At 45.0% G+C, this 20418-nt stretch overlaps 1 protein-coding gene across 1 annotated transcript in view; it reads left to right on the forward strand.

Annotated features, from left to right (window-relative positions):
- slc24a3 (solute carrier family 24 member 3) overlaps positions 1 to 20418 on the forward strand; it is a gene marked incomplete at both ends in the record, with an annotated part of 169868 nt that overhangs the window by 116190 nt on the left and 33260 nt on the right. The window contains 2 exons of the mRNA XM_084321944.1: positions 10327 to 10411; positions 12640 to 12743. Coding sequence (XP_084178070.1) covers positions 10327 to 10411; positions 12640 to 12743 — 189 coding nt within the window. The remainder of the gene's footprint in view (positions 1 to 10326; positions 10412 to 12639; positions 12744 to 20418) is intronic.

Raw genomic sequence — 20418 nt, forward strand, 5'->3', positions numbered from 1 at the left:
GACAGAATGATCTGAGAAGGCATTGAGCTCTTCATATTATAATAATAATAATGGATTGGATTTATATAGCGCTCTTCGTGACACCCCAGTGACCCCAGAACGCTTACAGAGTCCATTATTCGTTCATACACAGTCATACCGGTGGTGGTAAGCTACAATTGCAGCCAGAGCTGCCCTGAGGCAGACTCACGGAAGCGTGGCGAATAATCAGCGCCTACGGCCCCTCCGACCACCACCAACATTCATTCACATGCATACACATTCATACGAGGCAAGTAGGTTAAGTGTCTTGCCCAAGGACACAACGGCAGTGGGATGGACATGGGCTTAAGCGGGATTCGAACCACCAACCCTTCGATCATTGGACGACCCGCTCTACCCCTGAGCCACGCCGCCCCAAATATTGTCTCACATGGTCCCTGACAGAATGATCTGAGAAGGCATTGAGCTCTTCATATTGTCTCACATGGTCCCTGACATCATCAGGGACCTAAAACATTCAGGTTTCGCTTCATCCTCATGTTCTTGTTCCTACAGGTATTTAAAAGAGAGCTAACTGATACTCATTTGAGAACATTTACAGATCACATAGCCTATATATTGCTGTATGTAAAATATAAAATAACAATCAATTAAAATAAATTAAAACAAGTTAATAAAAGATGCATATATTAAAACAGGTAAAAACAGAGACCGAAAGGACAAAAAATATATATATATATAAATCACGGATTAAAATGTCCAAGGGTTACCACGTCCTTCAGAGTTATATGTAGTTGGAGCAAAACACTAAAGCTCAGTATGAACTGAGATACCAGCAGAGAAGCTCAGTATGAACTGAGATACCAGCAGAGAAGCTCAGTATGAACTGAGGGACCAGCAGAGAAGCTCAGTATGAAGCTCAGAGGAAGTCATTACCGCATGTTGTCCAGAGGACCAGTCTAGCATAGATGTGATGTAAGGTGGCAGTTTTTCAATAAGGGCCTTGTAGATAAACAAATACATATGTCTATCACGTCTCTCAGACAGAGAAGTCCACCCAACCTTTTCATACAGGATACAATGAAGAGTGTTATAAACATCACTTGTAGTGCTGGAAAGTAAGTATTTTTACTCAAGTATTGTACTTAAGTACAATTTCAAGCTAGTACTTGATACTTGATGTGAGTATTTTCATTTTAGGGAACTTTATATGTTTACGCCACTACATTTCAAAGGAAATAGTGTACTTTTTACTCCACTAGATTTATCTGAACCCATCAGTTACTAGTTACTTTTTTAATTTGTCTGACGTTGCTCAAGAAGAATCTGCAGGTTCTGGTTGTTTAGATGATGTGAGCAAAGAAGTTCAATGACCACACCTAGGTTCATGGCAGTCGGGGATGAAGCCACAGCTACATTCTCCACTGTGATCAAGAGGTACCTTGAGTGGGGAGGATTCAGCCAGCAGGTGAAGTAGCTCAGTTTTTCTTAGGTTCAGTTTGAGGTGATTGGTCGTCATCCAGGCGGAAATGTCAGACAGGCAGGCTGAGATCCACCCAGAGACTTGGATATCTGAGGGAGGAAAGGAGAGGAACAGTTGAATGTCACCAGCATAGCAGTGATCTGAGAAGGCATGAGACATGATAGTAGGCTTGTTCAAGATGGATTTCGGTTTGCCTCGACTAGTAGACGAGAGTAGCCGAGTGAAGCCGGGGGAGGAGTTAAGAGGGCGGACACTGCCGATTTCACGAGAGCCTCTCGCCTAGTCTCGCGCGGCAGATACGCTTTCACGTCACCACACACACATTACACACCTGTCCAGCTCATTATAATGCGATGGCCGTGGGCAAAATTAGATCAGATTCAAATGTACAGCACACCATATACTGCTACAGTGGAATATACTATTCATATACCATAATGTATACCATCTTGTTGCGCGCTCCTGGCCGCACGCACACACAACACACTGCTGTATGTGTGTGTGTGTGTGTGTGTGTGTCTGACAGCTTGATTGATTGATTGATTGAAAAGTTTATTAACAGATTGCAGAATGGGTACAGTACAGTACAGCTCAATACATACAATTGTTAAGGGGATGCAGACCAGAGAAAGACTTTCGTCTTGTTTACATCAGGGTCCCCCATTTTCAATTCATCATAACATATATGACCTACATGACATACAGATAGACAGTACTGCTACATCTATACATTTATGACATATCAGATTTGCAAATACAGTACTGTTTGTGATACAAAAGTGTCCAGAAAAGGAGTGTATATACATTTGGTGTAGAAACTGTACATTGGAGGAGGTTGGTTGGGTGGGGTGGGGTTGGGTGGGTTGGGTGAGGGCTGTACATTGGAGGTTGGGGGGGGGGTTGGGTAGGGGACACACACACATTTTACACTGTACATTTAACTTCAAGTTTAACTTGAAGTTTATCATGATGATATGATGATAAGTTGATAACGCATAACATAATAAAGTTTTCAATCAATCAAACGTCTCATAACTCCCTGGCTGTCACATGGCTGGTGACTGACAACTTTTCTGAGCCAATAGGCGCTTTGCGCGACCGTAGCAAGTCGCTTCCCAGCCGGGAGCAGCCGGCTGAGAGGTACTGTGGAGCCTCGCTCTGAATGCTGCGAGCGGCTCGCTCCCGCGGGAGTTCCGCGCCTCGCCTCGTCAGAATTTCAGAGCAAATCGGACAACATTCTAACCGTCATGCAACGCGCTTGGCGAGGCCGTAGTAAAACCTGCGCAGATCTGCGTCCGCCTATCCCATCTTGAACAAGCCTAGTGTTACCCAGAGATTTGGTATAGAGAGAGAAGAGGAGGGGTCTAAGAGCTGAGCCCTGGGGGACACCCGTCTGTAGGGAACGGGGCAGACAGGGTAGGGATGGGAATCGAGAATCGAAATCGATTGGGAACCGGTTCCTAATTGTCCGATTCCTGGAATCGCATGCCTCCGTGACTATCGATTCATCTTATCGATACCATGTTTTTCAGACAGTTGCGCATTTAAAAACAATAACGTTAGCGCCACGCATGCAGCCATAGCAGACTATTTGATTCCTTGACTAGGAAAACCTAAAGGGCTCGATATTGCCACCATTTTGTGTGTGCAGTGAAAACTGAAAGTGCTTTGCATCCTAGTCATTCATTTACATGGTAAAGTAACATTAGCCGCTAGCTAGCTAAATGCTCATTGCAGAGAGAGAACACTGAGCTGGCCTTTATTTATACAGGTAGGTTATTGCTAACAAATTCTCTTTTGCAATAACAACCTGTTGAATGCAACTACAGTTCAATAGATTAAATTAGTTCTCAAATACATTATTTTATTTAAGTGTATAGTTAATAATTTTTTTTACAGTTTTTGTATTTGTCTGACATGGGGGCTCAACAATAAATGATAAATCAGGGCTCTACGCTAACCTTTTTCACTAGGGGCACAGGTGCTCCTAAATTAAAAAATTTAGGAGCACACACAGAAATTTAGGAGCACCCAAAAATATTTAGGAGCACAGTGAAAATATGTCAAGTAACAGAGTTAATTAACAATTTTTTTTTCAAAAATAAATGTATATTTGTACTGTGCGTGCATGTGCAAACGGGACACATCTGTGCAATAGCACATACCACCAAAGTCACTGGCCCACTGTGTGCGTGTGTGTGTATCATCTGCGTGTGCAAACGGGAATGGGACACAGACATTTGAACTATTAATTAAGTGATTAATGCCTACTATGGCAAAGTTGTAGCCAACAACTAGGCCTAATAAGAAAGGCAGTGACATTGAACAAAAATGAGACACTGGCTTTATAACCAGGGCCATCAGTAGAGGGGGGAGCTAGTGTTGCTCTTTTAGAAAAATAATCCTTTCAGGGTTGCCTATTGAAATACTGTACACCTCCAGTACAGAAACATTGTTTATGAGTTTGCGTGTCAGGTAGACCATTGATTGACAGTCGATTCTGCCAATTACGACGTCACACCGTTCTACTCTGGCCGTCCGGTGCTGCAGCTGGACCCTATTGCCACCGCTTGCACTCTGGCCGTCCGGCGATGCAGCTGGACCCTATTGCCCACCTCTGCGGTTGATAACGCTAGCCAAGTTAGCTGTACACACATACACAGTGGGCCAGTTGTAGGGGTGTAACAATGCATCGCAATGCATCGATCCTACTTTGCAATATTTACAAAACATGACATTGTTTTACGAACTCTAGCCATGGGGAAATGTTTAGCCAATTCACGTTAAATGTGTATGTCTTCCCTCCGGCTCCAGTGGGTGTAGCTTCGCTAGCTACAGTGGCTACATTGGGTGCTACAGTGGGTGTAGCCTCGCTAGCTTGGCCAACTTCGCTAGCATGCTGGCTAGCGTCAGTATCTTGGTTAACGTTAACGTTAACCATCACCTCTGTAACATGAGCTGCCTCGCCTGACTTCTCATTCTCCGGTATCTTTCGCGCAAAATAAAAATGAATGGGCTTCGACATGGCTGTATTGTCTGACTCAGACAGACGCTGATCATTACTTTCTGTTTCCAGTCGCGTGACCACAGGAAACTACTGTGATTGGAACGTTTATGCGGCTGTGAACTGTGGGACTTGTAGTTTTTTAACGATTCTCGCAGCGGAGAAAAAAAGGACGAATGTGAGGCTGTTCTCTGCACTCGCCGGCCCCACTCGCACACCGTGCGAGTACTTGATTTTGCAGGTTCGCACACGCATATCTTTAGGGGCATATGCAAGCAATATGGTCGCACAGTAGAGCCCTGTAAATGACAATCAGAAATGTCAAGTTGCATGTTGTTATTCTAACCAGCTTAGTCCTGTTGCATTCCAAATTTATGTATTTAAATTATAAATGTATCAGGAATTGATAAGGGAATCGATAAAGAATCGGATCGCTAAGCAGAATCGATAATGGAATCGTATAGTATTTCATACTTATCTTGTCATGCACAGTCTCTGGAGCGCAACAGTAAGAAGCATTTTGTACAAAAGTATTCTGTACTTCTGTATGACAACTATTAAAGAAACTTGAAACTTGAAACTTGAAACTAGATAAAATCTTATCAATTCCCATCCCTACGACAGGGTACCTCCATGATACTTGGTAGGAGCAGTTGTCAAGGTTGCATAATGACTGAGGAGGGAGGACATGGTGGTGTGCAGTTTGTCGAGGTTTCTAGCCGGGGCCTTGATCTTATGGGGAAAGAAGGAGGCTTTGGCAGTAGTAATGTTTTTGGAGAATGCTTTTTTAAGAGGTAGAGTTAAAACTTGAGTTAAAACCAACGTTACTTAAAAGATGTGAAAGCAAGGAATGATCAACAGTGTCAAATGACTTGGAGATGTGCACAAATGTGGCAGCACAATGTTTTTTTCCATCCAATGTCACTCACAACTAAAGTGATACGATTACGATGAATTGAAATGGGGGACCCTGATGTAAACAAGACGAAAGTCTTTCTCTGGTCTGCATTCCATTAACAATTGTGTGTATTGAGCCGTACTGTATTGTACCCATTCTGCAATCTGTTAATAAAGTTTTCAATCAATCACTCAATCAATAGCAGAAACAGTGCTGTGCATAGACCTGAACCTGCATTGGGTGCAGTTTTCCAAACTATGAGAACTACAATAGTAGCAATAGCCAGGTTGAAAATATGAGTTATTCGCTCAGCAATTAGTAGGGCAGAAAGACGAAGAAATAAATGATCAAAATTGTTCTCACAAGTAGATTTATTGGAATCAATGGTTTGAAGAGCTTCAATAACTACACTGAGAGACATGATCTGAACTGAAAGACATGATTAGAAGAAGATACATAATCATGATATATGATTAATAAATGTTAGTAGGGGGGATCTAATATTCACATCCTCAGAAATGTGGCTAGCTGTTGCCAAATGTTTGTTCAAGGCAGAACAGAATCAAGAATCAAGAGGTTTATTTGTCACATACATACCAGGGCATACAGTGAAATGCGGGTGGTCATGCCCGCATTGATTGTGCAAAATACAATAATAAAATAGAATAAAATAGGCATCGAAAAAATTAAATAGATAAGACACAAGATATGCATGGTAAAAAAATAAATAAAAAAAGGGGGGGAACAGATCTTACTATGATCATAGCAATCATCAAACTTGACTTGAGAAGGTGGAGAAGCAGCAGAATTGTATTAGATTTGACCACCTTCCCGAATTTTGCAGGATTTGAATAAGAGCTAGAGACCACATTCAAGTAATAATCAGATTTAGCTTTTCTCACAAGAGACATGCATTTATTCCTTTCTAAATTAAACCCAGCGGGACGCCTCTTTAGTCCGTCTAGCAAGGACAATATAATTACTAATACTCATATCCACTCTCTCTTTCTCTTCCTATCTCAATCTTTCTATATCTCTGTCTGTCTCTCTCATTCTTTCTCCCCCCTCTCTCTTTCCTCACTCTTTCACCCTCTTTCATTCTTTATTTTTCTCCCTATCTCTTTATCTCCCTCTCTCTTTCTACCTCTCCCTCTTTCTACCCTCTCTCTTTCTCCCCCTCTCTCTTTCTTTCCCTCTCTCTTTCTCCCCTCTCTTTCTTTCCCTCTCTCTTTCTCCCTCTCTCTCTTTCTCTCCCTCTCTTTCTCCATATCTCTCTTTATCTCCCTCTTTGTCTGTATCTCCCTCTCTCTCTTTATCCCTATTTCTCTTTATCTCTCTCTCTTTCTCCCTCTCTCTCTTTCTCCCCCTATCTCTTTCTCTCCCTCTCTCTCTGTCTACCTCTCTCTCTTTCTACCCTATCTCTTTATTTCCCTCTCTCTTTCTACCCCTATCTCTTTCTCCCCTCTCTCTTTCTTTCCCTCTCTCTCTCTTTCTCCCTCTCTCTCCTTCTCTCCTTCTTTCTCTCCCTCTCTCTTTCTCCCTCTCTCTTTCTCTCCCTCTTTCTCTGTATCTCCCTCTCTCTTTCTTCTCTCTCTCATTCTCTCCCTCTTTCTCTCCCTATCTATCTTTCTCCCCCTCTCTCATTCTACCCCTCTCTCTCTCCCTCTCTCTTTTTCTACCCCTCTCTCTTTCTCTCCATCTCTCTTCTTTCTCTTTCTTTCTCCCCTTCTATCTTTCTCTCCATTTCTCTTTCTCTCCCTCTTTCTCACCATCTCTCTATCTCTTTCTCTTCCTCTCTCTTTCTTTCCCTATCTATCTCACTCTTCCACCCTCTTTCAATCTTTCTTTTTCTCCCTCTTTCTCCCTCTCTCTTTCTCTCCCCCTATCTCTTTCTCTCCCTCTCTCTCTTTCTACCTCTCCCTCTTTCTACCCTCTCTTTTTCTACCCCTATCTCTTTCTCCCCTCTCTCTTTCTTTCCCTCTCTCTTTCTCCCTCTCTCTCTTTCTCTCCCTCTCTCTATTTATCCCCTTCTCTCTTTCTCCCCCTCTCTCTATCTCTCTTTCTCCCTCTCTCTATTTCTCTCCATCTTTCTCTCTCTTTCTACCCCTCTCTTTTTCTCTCCCTCTCTTTCTCCCCCCTCTCTTTCTCCCCCTCTCTATTTATCTCTCTGTCTCTCTCTCTCTGTCTCTCTACCCCTCTCCATCTTTCTCTCCCTCTCTCTTTCTCCCTCTCTCTTTCTCTCCCTCTTTCTCTTTATCTCTCTCTTTCTCCCTCTATCTCTTTCTCTCCCTCTTTCTCACCATATCTCTCGTTCTCCCCCTCTCTCTCTCTCCCCCTCTCTCTTTCTACCCCGCCTTTTCTCTCATTCTCTCTCGCTTTCTCTCCCTCTCTCTCTCTTTCTCCCCTTCTCTCTTTCTCTCCATCTCTCTTTCTCTCCCTCACTCTTTCTCGCCCTCTCTATCTCTTCCTCTCTCTCTTTCTTTCCCTCTCTATCTCACTCTTCCACCCTCTTTCAACCTTTCTTTTTCTCCCTCTTTCTCACTCTATTTCTCTCCCTCTCTCTTTCGACCCCTCTCTCTTTCTCCCCCTATCTCTTTCTCTCCCTCTCTCTCTCTCTCTCTCTGTGCGCATGCGTGTGTATGGTGGAGCGTGTTTTGAGCGAGGTGCGGAGAGTCTGCGGTACGAGTGAGTTTCTAACTTTTCTATTTATATGTTGTGTTTCAAATAGTGAATTAGACTGTACTTTATTTGACTGGTTGTGTGTAATTGGTGGGTTGGTGGCGTTGTGCGGAGTCAGTGTTCGCTTGGTCAGCTGTCCGCTGCCAGTGACATGGATTTCGCCAAGCTGACCAGGAAACATGGCTTTAAAGTCTCGCTGACGTTTCCATGCTCAGTTGAAGACTGTAGTCTTGCTGTTGCAAAGGAGGTAGGAGCTCCAAGTGTTAAGTCTGCGGCGAGGATGAACGGCGGTGTCGTTATCTTTGTAGATGATGTGGTGAAAGCAAATAAAGTCATAATCAACGGTCTAGTAATAAACTATACGTTTGTGTCTGTAACGCCGCTCACAACACCTGCGAAAAAGCGAACTTTGGCGAATGTTCCCCCGTTGATAGGTGATGAGCTTATCTTGAGAGAACTCGCCAGATATGGAAGAATTGTATCTCCAATAAAAAAGATATCTTCAGGTTGCAAAGCGCCTGAATTGCAACATGTTGTTTCACACAGACGGCAGACGTTCATGATAATGAACAAACGCGAGGAGGAGCTGGATTTGAATTTTAAAGTGGTAGTAGACGGGTTTGATTATGTCATATTTGCAACAACGCAGAATACTAAATGTTTTGGCTGTGGTAAAGAGGGGCATCTGAGAAAGTCTTGCCCAGGAGAGGGGCCTAGTACGGGGGGAAGAACACAACAAAAAATGTATGGGGGTTGAATCGAGGGGTGGGTGGAGAGGCCTCTGAAAAGGCTAATGGAACAGATATGAGTGATAAAAACGAGGAAGGCACAGGCAAGGCGGGTGAAGCAGTACAAGGAGAAAGTGGTGGGGATGAAAATGAGGGGGGGGGGTCGTGGTGGAAGAGGAAAATGAGAATGGAGGTGAAAATGGGGTGGATGGTGAAGATGGAGTTGATCTGCAGGGACAGGGTGGAGGGGCTTGTGTCAGCAAGGACACTATAATTAATCAGGAGGAAAGTAGACCTGTAGATGAAAGGTCAAAGGACACAGGTGGGGAGGTCAGAGTGGAGGAAGGAGTGGTAGTGGATGTTGACATGGAGGAGGAGGAGAACAAGCTGAAGGTCGTTCGGCAGAAAAGAAAGTCAGAAGTAGACAGGTTGACAAGCTCTCAAGCTAAGAAGGCGGATGTGAAAAAAGTAATCAGTAGTACACAGAGTACACAGGAGGGTACAGGGTCGGATGGAAGCTCTGACGATGATTATGAATGGGGGAGTGATGCATCTTTAGATGCAGAAGCTAAATCTTCCTATCGAATGGCTGAAATGAAAATGTTTTTACGGACAACAAAAAATCAGCGTCTGAACCAGGATGGCAACGGAGGCCTCGGACAGGGTGTCACGGATAATAAACTGACTAATAACTCATTCAGACTGCTGGTGGAGAAAAGAGGAGAGAGGGAAGAGGAGGAGAAAGGCGGTCCAGTCAGCTACCCGTCCCTGTTGAGCCATATTACCTCCCTCTATTTAAATCACCCTCTCCTGCCCATGGCTGTCAGTCCAGAGAGCATCTCAGTCCCCCTGCTTTCCTTTCAGCCCCTGGCATCATCGCTGCCCTGTGATATACAACTGGTGAACTTTAGGAGCATACACGACAAGGCTGAAGGAGGAGGGCCATCTGATGAGTTGGCCCTAATTCTCCACAGGAAAGGATTTGACTGTAGCCTGCCACACACACACAGGCCTGCTGTGTAGCACCACACAGGGAAAGGTGAATCTAGAGACGTTCTTCTCAGAACTGCAGTTTCCACAGTGCCTCTCCGGTGTCTCTCTCTCTGATGCACCCAGAACCTTAGATCACTTAGAGGGTTTTCCACTGGGGAAAATTCACATGACAATATAGTTCAGATTCAGCATCGTTGTCCCCTATGTGAGGACCAACCATTTATACCAACCTCAAGAATATGGTTATGTGGTTTGGAGTTTGCAGTTAATTTTTTTTTTATTTTTTTTTTTAGATGTAAAGTATTTATTTGAATGTTTTGTTGCATCACTTGTAGTATTAGTATATAAATAAAGTGTTTTTTATAAAATCAAATCTCTTTCTACCTCTCCCTCTTTCTACCCTCTCTCTTTCTCTACCTCTCTCTTTCTTTCCACCCCTATCTCTTTCTCCCCTCTCCCTCTCTTTCTCCCCCTCTCTATTTATCTCCCTCTCTCTGTCTCTCTACCCCTCTCTATCTCTCTCTCTTTCTCTCTCTCTCTCTCTCTATCTCTCCCCCAGCGTCTCCATCTCAGTGAGGATGTAGCAGGTGCTACCTTCATGGCTGCTGGCAGCTCAGCGCCTGAACTGTTCACCTCTGTCATCGGTGAGACATAAAAACTCACACACACACACACACACACACACACACACACACACACACACACTTGTATGTGTGGGGCAGCAGGGGTCGCAGGAGGCAGAGTGTCGTCTGGTCGTCTGAAGGCTCCTCCTCCCGTGTTGAAGTGTCCTTGAGCTCTAACTGCCTCCGACCAGCAGCTTGGTGCCTCATGGTCGCCTCCGCCATCAGTGTGAGTGTGTGAGTGAGTGAGTGTGTGAGTGAGTGAGTGTGTAACTGAGTGACTAAGTGACTGAGTGACTGAGTGACTGAGGCCATGTCCAGACTAAAACAATTTTGGTCGTATCAGGCAAAGTATTTGATCGTTTGCACCTTTCAGTCACACGGAACTGCGTTCTGGCAGCTTGAAGACGCTACTATCTGATACCATCTCCCAGAGTGTGCGATTCTGAAGACGCCCCCCATTGCGTCACCATCTTTACAAGCGAAACGTGTCTTCTCCTGAACCGATGACGCGATAGCCCACCTCTCCCTTACTCCGCGTGTGAAAACATCACAACAACAATGGCATGTACAGAGTAGTTTCACATAGTGTTCCATAGCATACCCCTTTAGTTGATCATGACTAATCCTTTCTTACCTGACGATTAAAAAGCCTCCATAATTTATTAAATAGTATTCCCATGGCTGGTGTTGAGCTGTAGCCAGCTAGCGTTGATGCTATCCAATGCTAACAACATTAGCTAAATAGCTAACCAACTAAATACAATAGACAGTGGTATCCTGAGGTAACGTTAAATACAGACAACGTTTGCTACAATTACAGTGGTATCCTGAGGTAACGTTAAATACAGACAACGTTTGCTAGTCGAAAGGACTGGACACACACACGGACAAGTTAAACATCAATCAATTAATTTATTACAACACAGGTAGCCTGCCATCGACCGCACCACGGGGCTATTATATTATATACGGCTTTGAGCTCTCTCTCTCCTGCCGATTAAAATCCACAGCTCTTCCTCCTCCTCATCACCGGCTGCCTGTGAAGCTGCACTCGCGCCGTGGTGTGTGTGTCTCTCCTATCCGTTGAAAACGAGCGTCGGCTCAAAAGCACAGAACTGGACACACAAGTTATCGAAAACAACGATCGACAACACTTCCGGTCGGGGGTTTTCAAAATAAAAGAGTGACGTCTAAAACAGGAAAGACATTTATTATCTTGAGACGTTTTCGTTTTTACGGAAACCTATTTTTAAATGAAAATGAAACGAAAATTAAAAAGATCAAAATCGTTTTAGTCTGGACAAGGCCTGAGTGAGTGAGTGAGTGAGTGAGTGAGTGTTAGGCGTATAAATTGTAAAGCGCTTTTGATAAAAGTGCTATACAAATGCAGTCCATTTACACACCTCATCAGCTTGACAGAAGCTCATGAACTGTATGTGTTTCCTGTCCTTTCTTTGGACAGTGATCAAAGCAGACCTATTTGTATGTATTGATAAAAACATTTTAGTTCACCGATATTACAGTAAAACTAGCTATTCCATACGGAACGCACCGTCTGTTCTCTGCTCAGTTTGCCTCACATCCAGAAACTCATCAACGTTCACAATCTCCCCCATGTCAGAAAAGTACCACTGACCTCAGACCAGCGTGGTTTCTCAGTGAATAATGAGGAGGACCTGGGAACAGCTCATTAGTCACCAGCTCATGCATTATGATTCTACATATCATTAGTCATTAGTCACCAGCTCATCCATTATGATTCTACATATCATTAGTCATTAGTCACCTACACCCAGATCTGAGGCCGGAGTGGAGTGTGATCTTCTTTTGTTACTAAATTATTATTACATCCATTTGTTGGCTTTACTTTGATAATAACTATACAACATAATAACTAACCTACTAACTAACCTCCTCATGTGATCTCATGCGTGTTGGTAATGTCCTGTGTGTGTGTGTGTGTGTGTGTGTGTGTGTGTGTGTGTGTGTGTGTGTCTGTGTGTGTGTGTGCGTGTGCGCGCGTGTGTGTGTGTGTGTGCGTGTGTGTGTGTGTGTTGGTCTGTGTGTGTGTGTATGTGTGGGTCTCTCTGTGTGTGTGTGTGTGTGTGTGTGTGTGTGTGTGTGTGTGTGTGTGTGTGTGTGTGTGTGTGTGTGTGTGTGTGTGTGTGTGTGTGTGTGTGTGTGTGTGTGTGTGTGTGTGTGTGTGTGTGTGTGTGCGCGTGCGTGTGTGTGTGTGTGTGTCTCTACAGGAGTGTTCATCACTAAGGGGGATGTGGGGGTGGGCACCATCGTGGGCTCGGCCGTCTTCAACATCCTCTGTATCATCGGAGTGTGCGGGATATTCGCCGGACATGTACGTAAAGACATGTACACACATGCTCTCTCTCTCTTTCTCTCTCTCTCTCTCTCTCCCTCACTCTTTATCCCTCTCTCATTTTCTCCCCCTCTCTCGTCTCTCTCTCTCTTTCTCTTCCTCTCTCTCACTCTTTCTCCCCCTCTATCTCGCTCTCTCACTCTTTTGCCCTCTCTCTTTCTTTCTCTCTCTCACTCTTCCACCCTCTTTCAATCTTTCTTTCTCTTTCTCCCTCTTTCTCCGTCTCTCTTTATCTCCCTCTCTCTCACTCTTCCACCCTCTCTTTCAATCTTTATTTTTCACCCTCTCTCTCTTTCTCCCCCTCTCTCTCTGTCTCTCCATCTATATGTCTCTCCCTCTCTCTCACTCTTTCTCTCTCTCTTTCTCCCTTTCTCTTGTTCTCTCCCTCTCTCTCACACTATGTATCCCCCTCTCTCTTTCTCTCCCCCTCTCTTTCTCTTTCTCTCTCTATTTCTCTCTCTCTCACACACTCTTTCTCCCCCTCTCTTTCTCTCCACATCTCTCTTTCTCTCCTCTCTCACTCTTTCTCCCTCTCTCTCTCTCTCACTCTTTTGCCCTCTCTCTTTCTTTCTTTCTCTCGCTCACTCGTCCACCCTCTCTTTCAATCTTTCTTTTTCTCTCTCCCTCTTTCTCCGTCTCTCTTTATCTCCCTCTCTCTCACTCTTCCACCCTCTCGTTCAATCTTTTTCACCCTCTCTCTCCTTCTCCCCCTCTCTATCTGTCTCTCCATCTCTCTGTCTCTCTCTCACTCTTTCTCTCTCTCTTTCTTCCCCTCTCTCTGTCTCTCCATCTCTCTGCCTCTCTCTCTCACTCTTTCTCTCTCTCTTTCTCCCTTTCTCTTGTTCTCTCCCTCTCTCTCACACTATGTATCCCCCTCTCTCTCTCTCCCCCTCTCTCTTTCTCTTCCTCTCTCTATTTCTCTCTCTCACACACACTCTTTCTCCCCCTCTCTGTCTCTCCACATCTCTCTTTCTCTCCTCTCTCACTTGTTCTCCCTCTCTCTCTCTCTCTCTCTCTCTCTCTCACTCTTTTGCCCTCTCTCTTTCTTTCTTTCTCTCGCTCACTCTTCCACCCTCCCTTTCAATCTTTATTTTCCTCTCTCCCTCTTTCTCTGTCTCTCTTTATCTCCCTCTCTCTCACTCTTCCACCCTCTCTTTCAATATTTATTTTTCACCCTCTCTCTCTTTCTCCCCCTCTCTCTCTGTCTCTCCATCTCTCTGTCTCTCCCCCTCTCTCTTTCTCTTCCTCTCTCTATTTCTCTCTCTCTCTCACACACACTCTTTCTCCCCCTCTCTTTCTCTCCACATCTCTCTTTCTCTCCTCTCTCACTCTTTCTCCCTCTCTCTCTCTCTCACTCTTTTGCCCTCTCTCTTTCTTTCTTTCTTTCTCTCACTCACTCTTCCACCCTCTCTTTCAATCTTTATTTTTCTCTCTCCCTCTTTCTCCATCTCTTTATCTCCCTCTCTCTCACTCTTCCACCCTCTCTTTCAATCTTTATTTTTCACCCTCTCTCTCTTTCTCCCCCTCTCTTTGTCTCTCCATCTCTCTCTCCCTCTCTCTCACTCTTTTTCTCCCTCTCTTTCTCTCCCTTTCTCTTGTTCTCTCCCTCTCTCTCACACTCTTTCTCTCTCTCTCTCTCTCTCTCTCTCTCTCTCTCTCTCTCTCTCTCTCTCTCTCTCCTCTCTCTCTCTCTCTCTCTCTCTCTCTCGCTCTCTCTCTCTCGTTCTCTCCATCTTTCTCTCTCTCTCTTTCTCTCCCTCTTTCTCTCTTTCTCTTTCTCTCCCTCTCTCTCTCTATCTTCATCTCCCTCTCTCTCACACACTCACTCTCTCTCTAAATGTGTCATATAAGTGAACCAATGCAGACTTTAACTCACTCTGTTGACTGTGAAGATGTGATGCAGAAACAAATGACCAAAACATGGAACAGAACAGTATCTACAGCAGCCAGCAGCTATTCATAGTTAAAGGTCCCGTGTCTTGCTATTCCTTTCACTATTTGGGCAACTTTACACAATTCCTGAGTCTATGGAACACATCTGTAAAGTTTTCTTTTTTTAAATTCATTGTTTTGTATTTCTAATCAAGTACTCTAAAGCAGCATTTTTCCACTTCAAGATTTCAAGCTGTTTTGGGCTTTGAGTGACAGTCACCCACACAGCGTGATACATGTATACCAGAGAGAGCGAGAGAGAGAACGAGCGAGAGAGAGAGAGGATACTTCACTCTGCGCGCGCGTGTCTGTGTGAGCGGCTCAACTGCGATTGTGTGTAAAAATGCTGCAGGTGGACCGTGGAGAGAGAGGGAGAGAGACGGAGAGTCAGGGACAGGGAGACCCGCTTCCGCATTATTCCCACTGCTCCGTTGTTGAGCGAATTGTTGATTCTCTCTGTCGGCACCCGCACACGTCAACCCGTTTGAGGAAGTGTCAGTATTTCCACTCACTCTGTTGTTGAGTGCGCTAGAACCATAGAGGGGGCGTTAGTAATGCAGATCAGCTCCTTGCTATGTAGGATAGCGAGTTAAATCAGAATGGCTTAGTTCACTGGGGGAGGATATTGTCTCAACTGAATTGGAGCAATCCGCCAAAATGAGAATTAGAGACACAGACCCCATTGATACAAACCCCCATTGCTAGACAACAATGCTAAACACTGGAAAGGCAATTTATAAGACAGGGGACCTTTAAGTATAGAGTAGCTAGCAGCTATTCATAGTTAAGTATAGAGCAGCTAGCAGCTATTCATAGTTAAGTATAGAGCAGCTAGCAGCTATTTATAGTTAAGTATAGAGAAGCTAGCAGCTTTTCATAGTTAAGTATAGAGCAGCTAGCAGATATGTATAGTTAAGTATAGAGCAGCTAGCAGCTTTTCATAGTTAAGTATAGAGCAGCTAGCAGCTATTCATAGTTAAGTGTAGAGTAGCTAGCAGCTATTACATTTACATTTAGTCATTTAGCTGACGCTTTTATCCAAAGCGACTTACAAGTTCTGTACGACAAGTCATCAGGAAGGGTACAACTCTATCAGCTGAGTAACAATCAGGGGTGTAAAAAGTACCCAGAAATTATACTTAAGTGAAAGTATGGGTACCATCTCAAAATCTTACTCAAGTAAAAGTCAGAGTATCTGGCTAAAAACACACTTGAGTAAAAGTCCAAAAGTTTCTACTTTTAAATGTACTTAAGTACTAAAAAGTTAAAGTTAAAACTTTTTTTCTGACTGTCTATTCTTCTGATAGCAGGTGTTTATCAAAGATCCCCACTTTCTAGTCTTGCACGAGGACCAATCAGCATGGGTATGGGCGGGTACATTTTCCATTGTTGGGGATTTGATTGGCTGTTTTTAAATAAAGTGCGGCTGCAGGATTAATAACGTTACTGTTAGTTCGGCCAGAGAAACAAATATACTAATTAACCCATTCTCTGCCACCACTTTGATCATCCTAAACCATTCTCTGCCAGCGCTATTTGTCTATGGAGATGTTCACCTTCTTTGCAGGGCTATAACTTTTTTAATTGTATTGCTAAATTGACATTACTATGGCCCATTCAACATCAATTATCTATCGTTCAGGATGTAGGAACGTTTTACTTTTTCATTCACACATTCATACGAAAATACCGTCTAGAGTATAAATATGTTTTTATTGTTTTCTGCAGTATTTCATAGAACGTGAGATATAGGCATAAATGCATATATTAGATTATCAAATGCAGTTTGATACCGATCCATGCTATATTAAAAATGTAGACTGTACATGGTCCTAAACGTTATGACTGATCATCTGCGGGTGAACGGAGGGGGGGGGGGGGGGGGGGGGGGGGGGGGGGGGGGCGGGGGGGGGGGGGTCGTTTATAATTCCGTGACCGACGTTAAATGATTTATGTAGTATGGGTGATATATTGATCAGAGCAGTTTGTATCAAAAATTATAAAGAAAAACGCTGAAACTCACGTCCGTCTCCTCGTACCGTTGGGCGATGAGAGTGTAACAAACAGATCCCAGTTATGTGGTGGGGATCGAGGCGATCCAGTTCCGGTTTGTATAATACTAATATACGCCCAAATCATGTTGTTTATTGAGTTATGGCAACGATCCATGTCCACGGTGTGTGGATTGAGTCCCGGGACGATAAACGAGTGGCCGGACGGAATAAGGGGACGGACCGAGCTGAAACGGGCATTTCCGGTTTGGCAACTCGCCGATCGGCCACCAGGTGGCGGTATTGAAGCGTTGCAGAGTTGTGATGGCTCCCGCAGCATATGACAAGGCTCCGTGGGTGAAATATGAATTCCATGACGAAAATATGAAATATGACCTTGAAACACGCTGTACAGCGATATTGGCAGACAACGCATGGCAGGCAATAACGCTGAACAGCGATTTTGGCGGGTAATGGGTTAAAATGGTTGGACCTGCGAGATTTGTACTTTGTAAGTCTGCATTTTAAATGTAAGGAGTAAAAGTATGTATTTTTTTCTCTGGAATGTAATTGAGTAAAAGTGCAAGTACAAAAGTATACAAACCTAATAATACTCGAGTAAAGTACAAATCCCCAAAAACAGTACTTAAGTATTGTAACGAAGTACAATTACTCAAGTACTTTACACCCCTGGTAACAATGTTCATCAAAGTGTTGCGTGCTACAGTGTAGGTGTAGGTTAGTTTATTAGGACAAGTGCATGACAGTAAGGTTAGTTAGGGTTAGATTTTATTAAAAAAAAAATCAGATAATGGTTAAAGAAGTGCGTCTTTAGTCGACGGCGAAAGATTGGACGGGTTTCGGCTGTCCTAACTGGGGTGGGTAGTTCATTCCACCATTGTGGGGCAAGGACTGAGAATAGACGACTTCTCTTTGATGACCCTTCCGGAGCTTGGATAGGAGTAGGTCTGAGGCGGCCAGAAGATGCAGAGCGTAGGGGTCTTGAGGGTGTGTAGTTAGAGACCATTGACCGGAGGTAGGCGGGAGCGGTTCCCTTTGCCGCACGGTATGCCAGGTCGAGGGCCTTGAAGCGGATTCGTGCAGCAATGGGGAGCCAGTGCAGGTCCCTAAGAAGTGGGGTGACATGGGCCGACTTTGGTAGGTTTGAGATCAGGCGGGCCGCTGCATTCTGAATGAGTTGAAGAGGCTTGGTGGCAGTGGCCGGGAGGCCAGCAAGCAGTGCGTTGCAGTAGTCGAGGCGGGAGATGACTGTTGATTGGACGAGGAGTTGGGTGGCTTCTTTTGTCAGGAAGGGGCGGATCCTTCTGACGTTGCTCAGGAGGAATCTGCAGGTTCTGGTTGTCGCTGCGATGTGAGCAGAGAAGTTCAACTGGTCGTCGAGGACAACACCAAGGTTCTTGGTGGTCGGGGACGCGGTCACAGCTGCATTCTCGACTGTGATGGAAAGGTCAGTCAGGGGGGAGGATTTGGCCAGCAGGTGGAGCAATTCTGTTTTGCTTAGGTTCAGTTTGAGGTGGTTAGTCGTCGTCCAGGCGGAGTTGTCAGACAGACAGGCAGAGATCCGCTCAGAGATGTGGATATCTGAGGGAGGGAAGGAGAGGAAGAGTTGAGTATCATCGGCATAACAATGATACGAGAAGCCATGAGACGTGATAATGTTACCCATTGATTTAGTGTAGAGGGAGAAGAGAAGGGGTCCTAGGACCGAGCCCTGGGGGACACCCATCCGCAGGGGACACTCTCCATGACACTCTGATGGTTGACTGTGTCGAAGGCTGCAGATAGATCTAGGAGAATCAGGACAGAGGAGAGGCCTTTCGCTTTTGCTAAGTGAAGTGCCTCTGTGACCACCGTTTCTGTGGAGTGGCCAGTCCGGAAGCCAGACTGATTAGGGTCTAGGAGATCATTCTGTAAGAGATAAGCAGTAAGTTGGTTGGATACAGCACGTTCAAGTGTTTTAGAAAGGAAGGAGAGAAGAGAGACAGGACGATAGTTGCCTATGACGGTGGGGTTCAGTTTTTTTTTTTATGAGCGGCGTGACTCTGGCTTGTTTTAGGGAGGTGGGGACCACCCCCGAGTTGAGTGAGGAGTTGATGGTTGCAGTTAGGAATGGGAGGATGTCTGGTGCTATGGTCTGGAGGAGTGGGGAGGGTAGCTGGTCCAGCTGGCATGTAGTCGGACGGTTCGACGTTACCAGTGTCAGGGTCTCGGCTTCTGTAATGGGAGAGAAAGATGGCAGAGTGAAGGATGAGGTTCTCGATTCAGTATTTGGAATGGGTGGGGGTTGGGAGAAGGAGCTGCGGATGTTCTCCACTTTTTCCTCAAAGAAGATTGCAAAGTCTTCGGCAGAGAAATATGAGGGAGGAGGGGGTGGGGGGGGGAGTGAGGAGGGAGGACATGGTAGCATGCAGTTTGCAAAGGTTCTTGGCAGAGGCCTCGATCCTATGGTAAAAGAAAGAAGCTTTGGCATTAGTAATGGTTTTGGAGAATGTTAACAAGAGGTTGTGATATGTGTCGATATCAGCAGTGAGGCGTGACTTTCTATACTTCCTCTCAGCCGCTCTCAGGACCTGTCATAGTTAAGTATAGAGTAGCTAGCCAGCTATTCATAGTTAAGTATAGAGTAGCTAGCCAGATATTCATAGTTAAGTATAGAGTGGCTAGCCAGCTATTCATAGTTAAGTATAGAGTAGCTAGCCAGGTATTCATAGTTATGTGTAGAGTAGCTAGCCAGCTAGTCATAGTTAAATAGCTAGCATACATGCTGTTTTCAAAGAAGCTATGACAAAGCTTCTATGTTGCTAGTAAATGTAGCTGTTTCTCAGTGAATTGGATAAATAAATAAAAATGTATCCACTTTTTCTCCCCCTGTTTTTCTGTGATTTTCTCCAATCCCAATTTAGTCGTTATGCCAATTCCCCCCTCCCCTTCCTGGTCGTTGCTCGCATGTGCCCCCCACTGGTCGGTCTAGGGAGCCCTGAAGTCTATCAGATGCTTCCTCTGAGGCATATTTTCACCTGCCAGTGCAGACTCTCATTGATGAAGTGTAACGTGTGGGAGGTCACACTACCCTCACCATCTCCCTCCCTTGCTGTGCAGGCGCCCTGACCGACCTGTAGGAGTCGCTGTTTTACAACGACCTGAATACCACCCCACCGGCTTCCCTCCCACTGACTCTGCCAATTGAGCCAGTATGACGGCCGCCCAAGCCGGAGGCAACGCTGACAGCCGGATTCAATACCAGTGTCTCTCGCGTTGGTGACGAGCGCTTAGTCCGCTGCGCCACCCAGCCGCCCTGAATTGGATAAATTCTTGTCATGGTTTGGTAGCCAGCTCTCTCAGAGCCACATGGTTTGGTAGCCAGCTCTCTCAGAGCCACATGGTTTGGTAGCCACCTCTCTCAGAGCCACATGGTTTGGTAGCTACCTCTCTCAGAGCAACATGGTTTGGTAGCCACCTCTCTCAGAGCCACATGGTTTGGTAGCCACCTCTCTCAGAGCAACATGGTTTGGTAGCCACCTCTCTCAGAGCCATGTGGTTTGGTAGCCAGCTCTCTCAGAGCCACATGGTTTGGTAGCCACCTCTCTCAGAGCCAGGTGGTTTGGTAGCCAGCTCTCTCAGAGCCACATGGTTTGGTAGCCAGCTCTCTCAGAGCCAGGTTGTTTGGTAGCCAGCTCTCTCAGAGCCACATGCAGGGAGCGAAATTAACT

This window comes from Notolepis coatsorum, assembly GCF_963971535.1.
Source record: "Notolepis coatsorum genome assembly, chromosome: 9".
In the NCBI taxonomy this organism is placed as follows: domain Eukaryota; kingdom Metazoa; phylum Chordata; class Actinopteri; order Aulopiformes; family Paralepididae; genus Notolepis; species Notolepis coatsorum.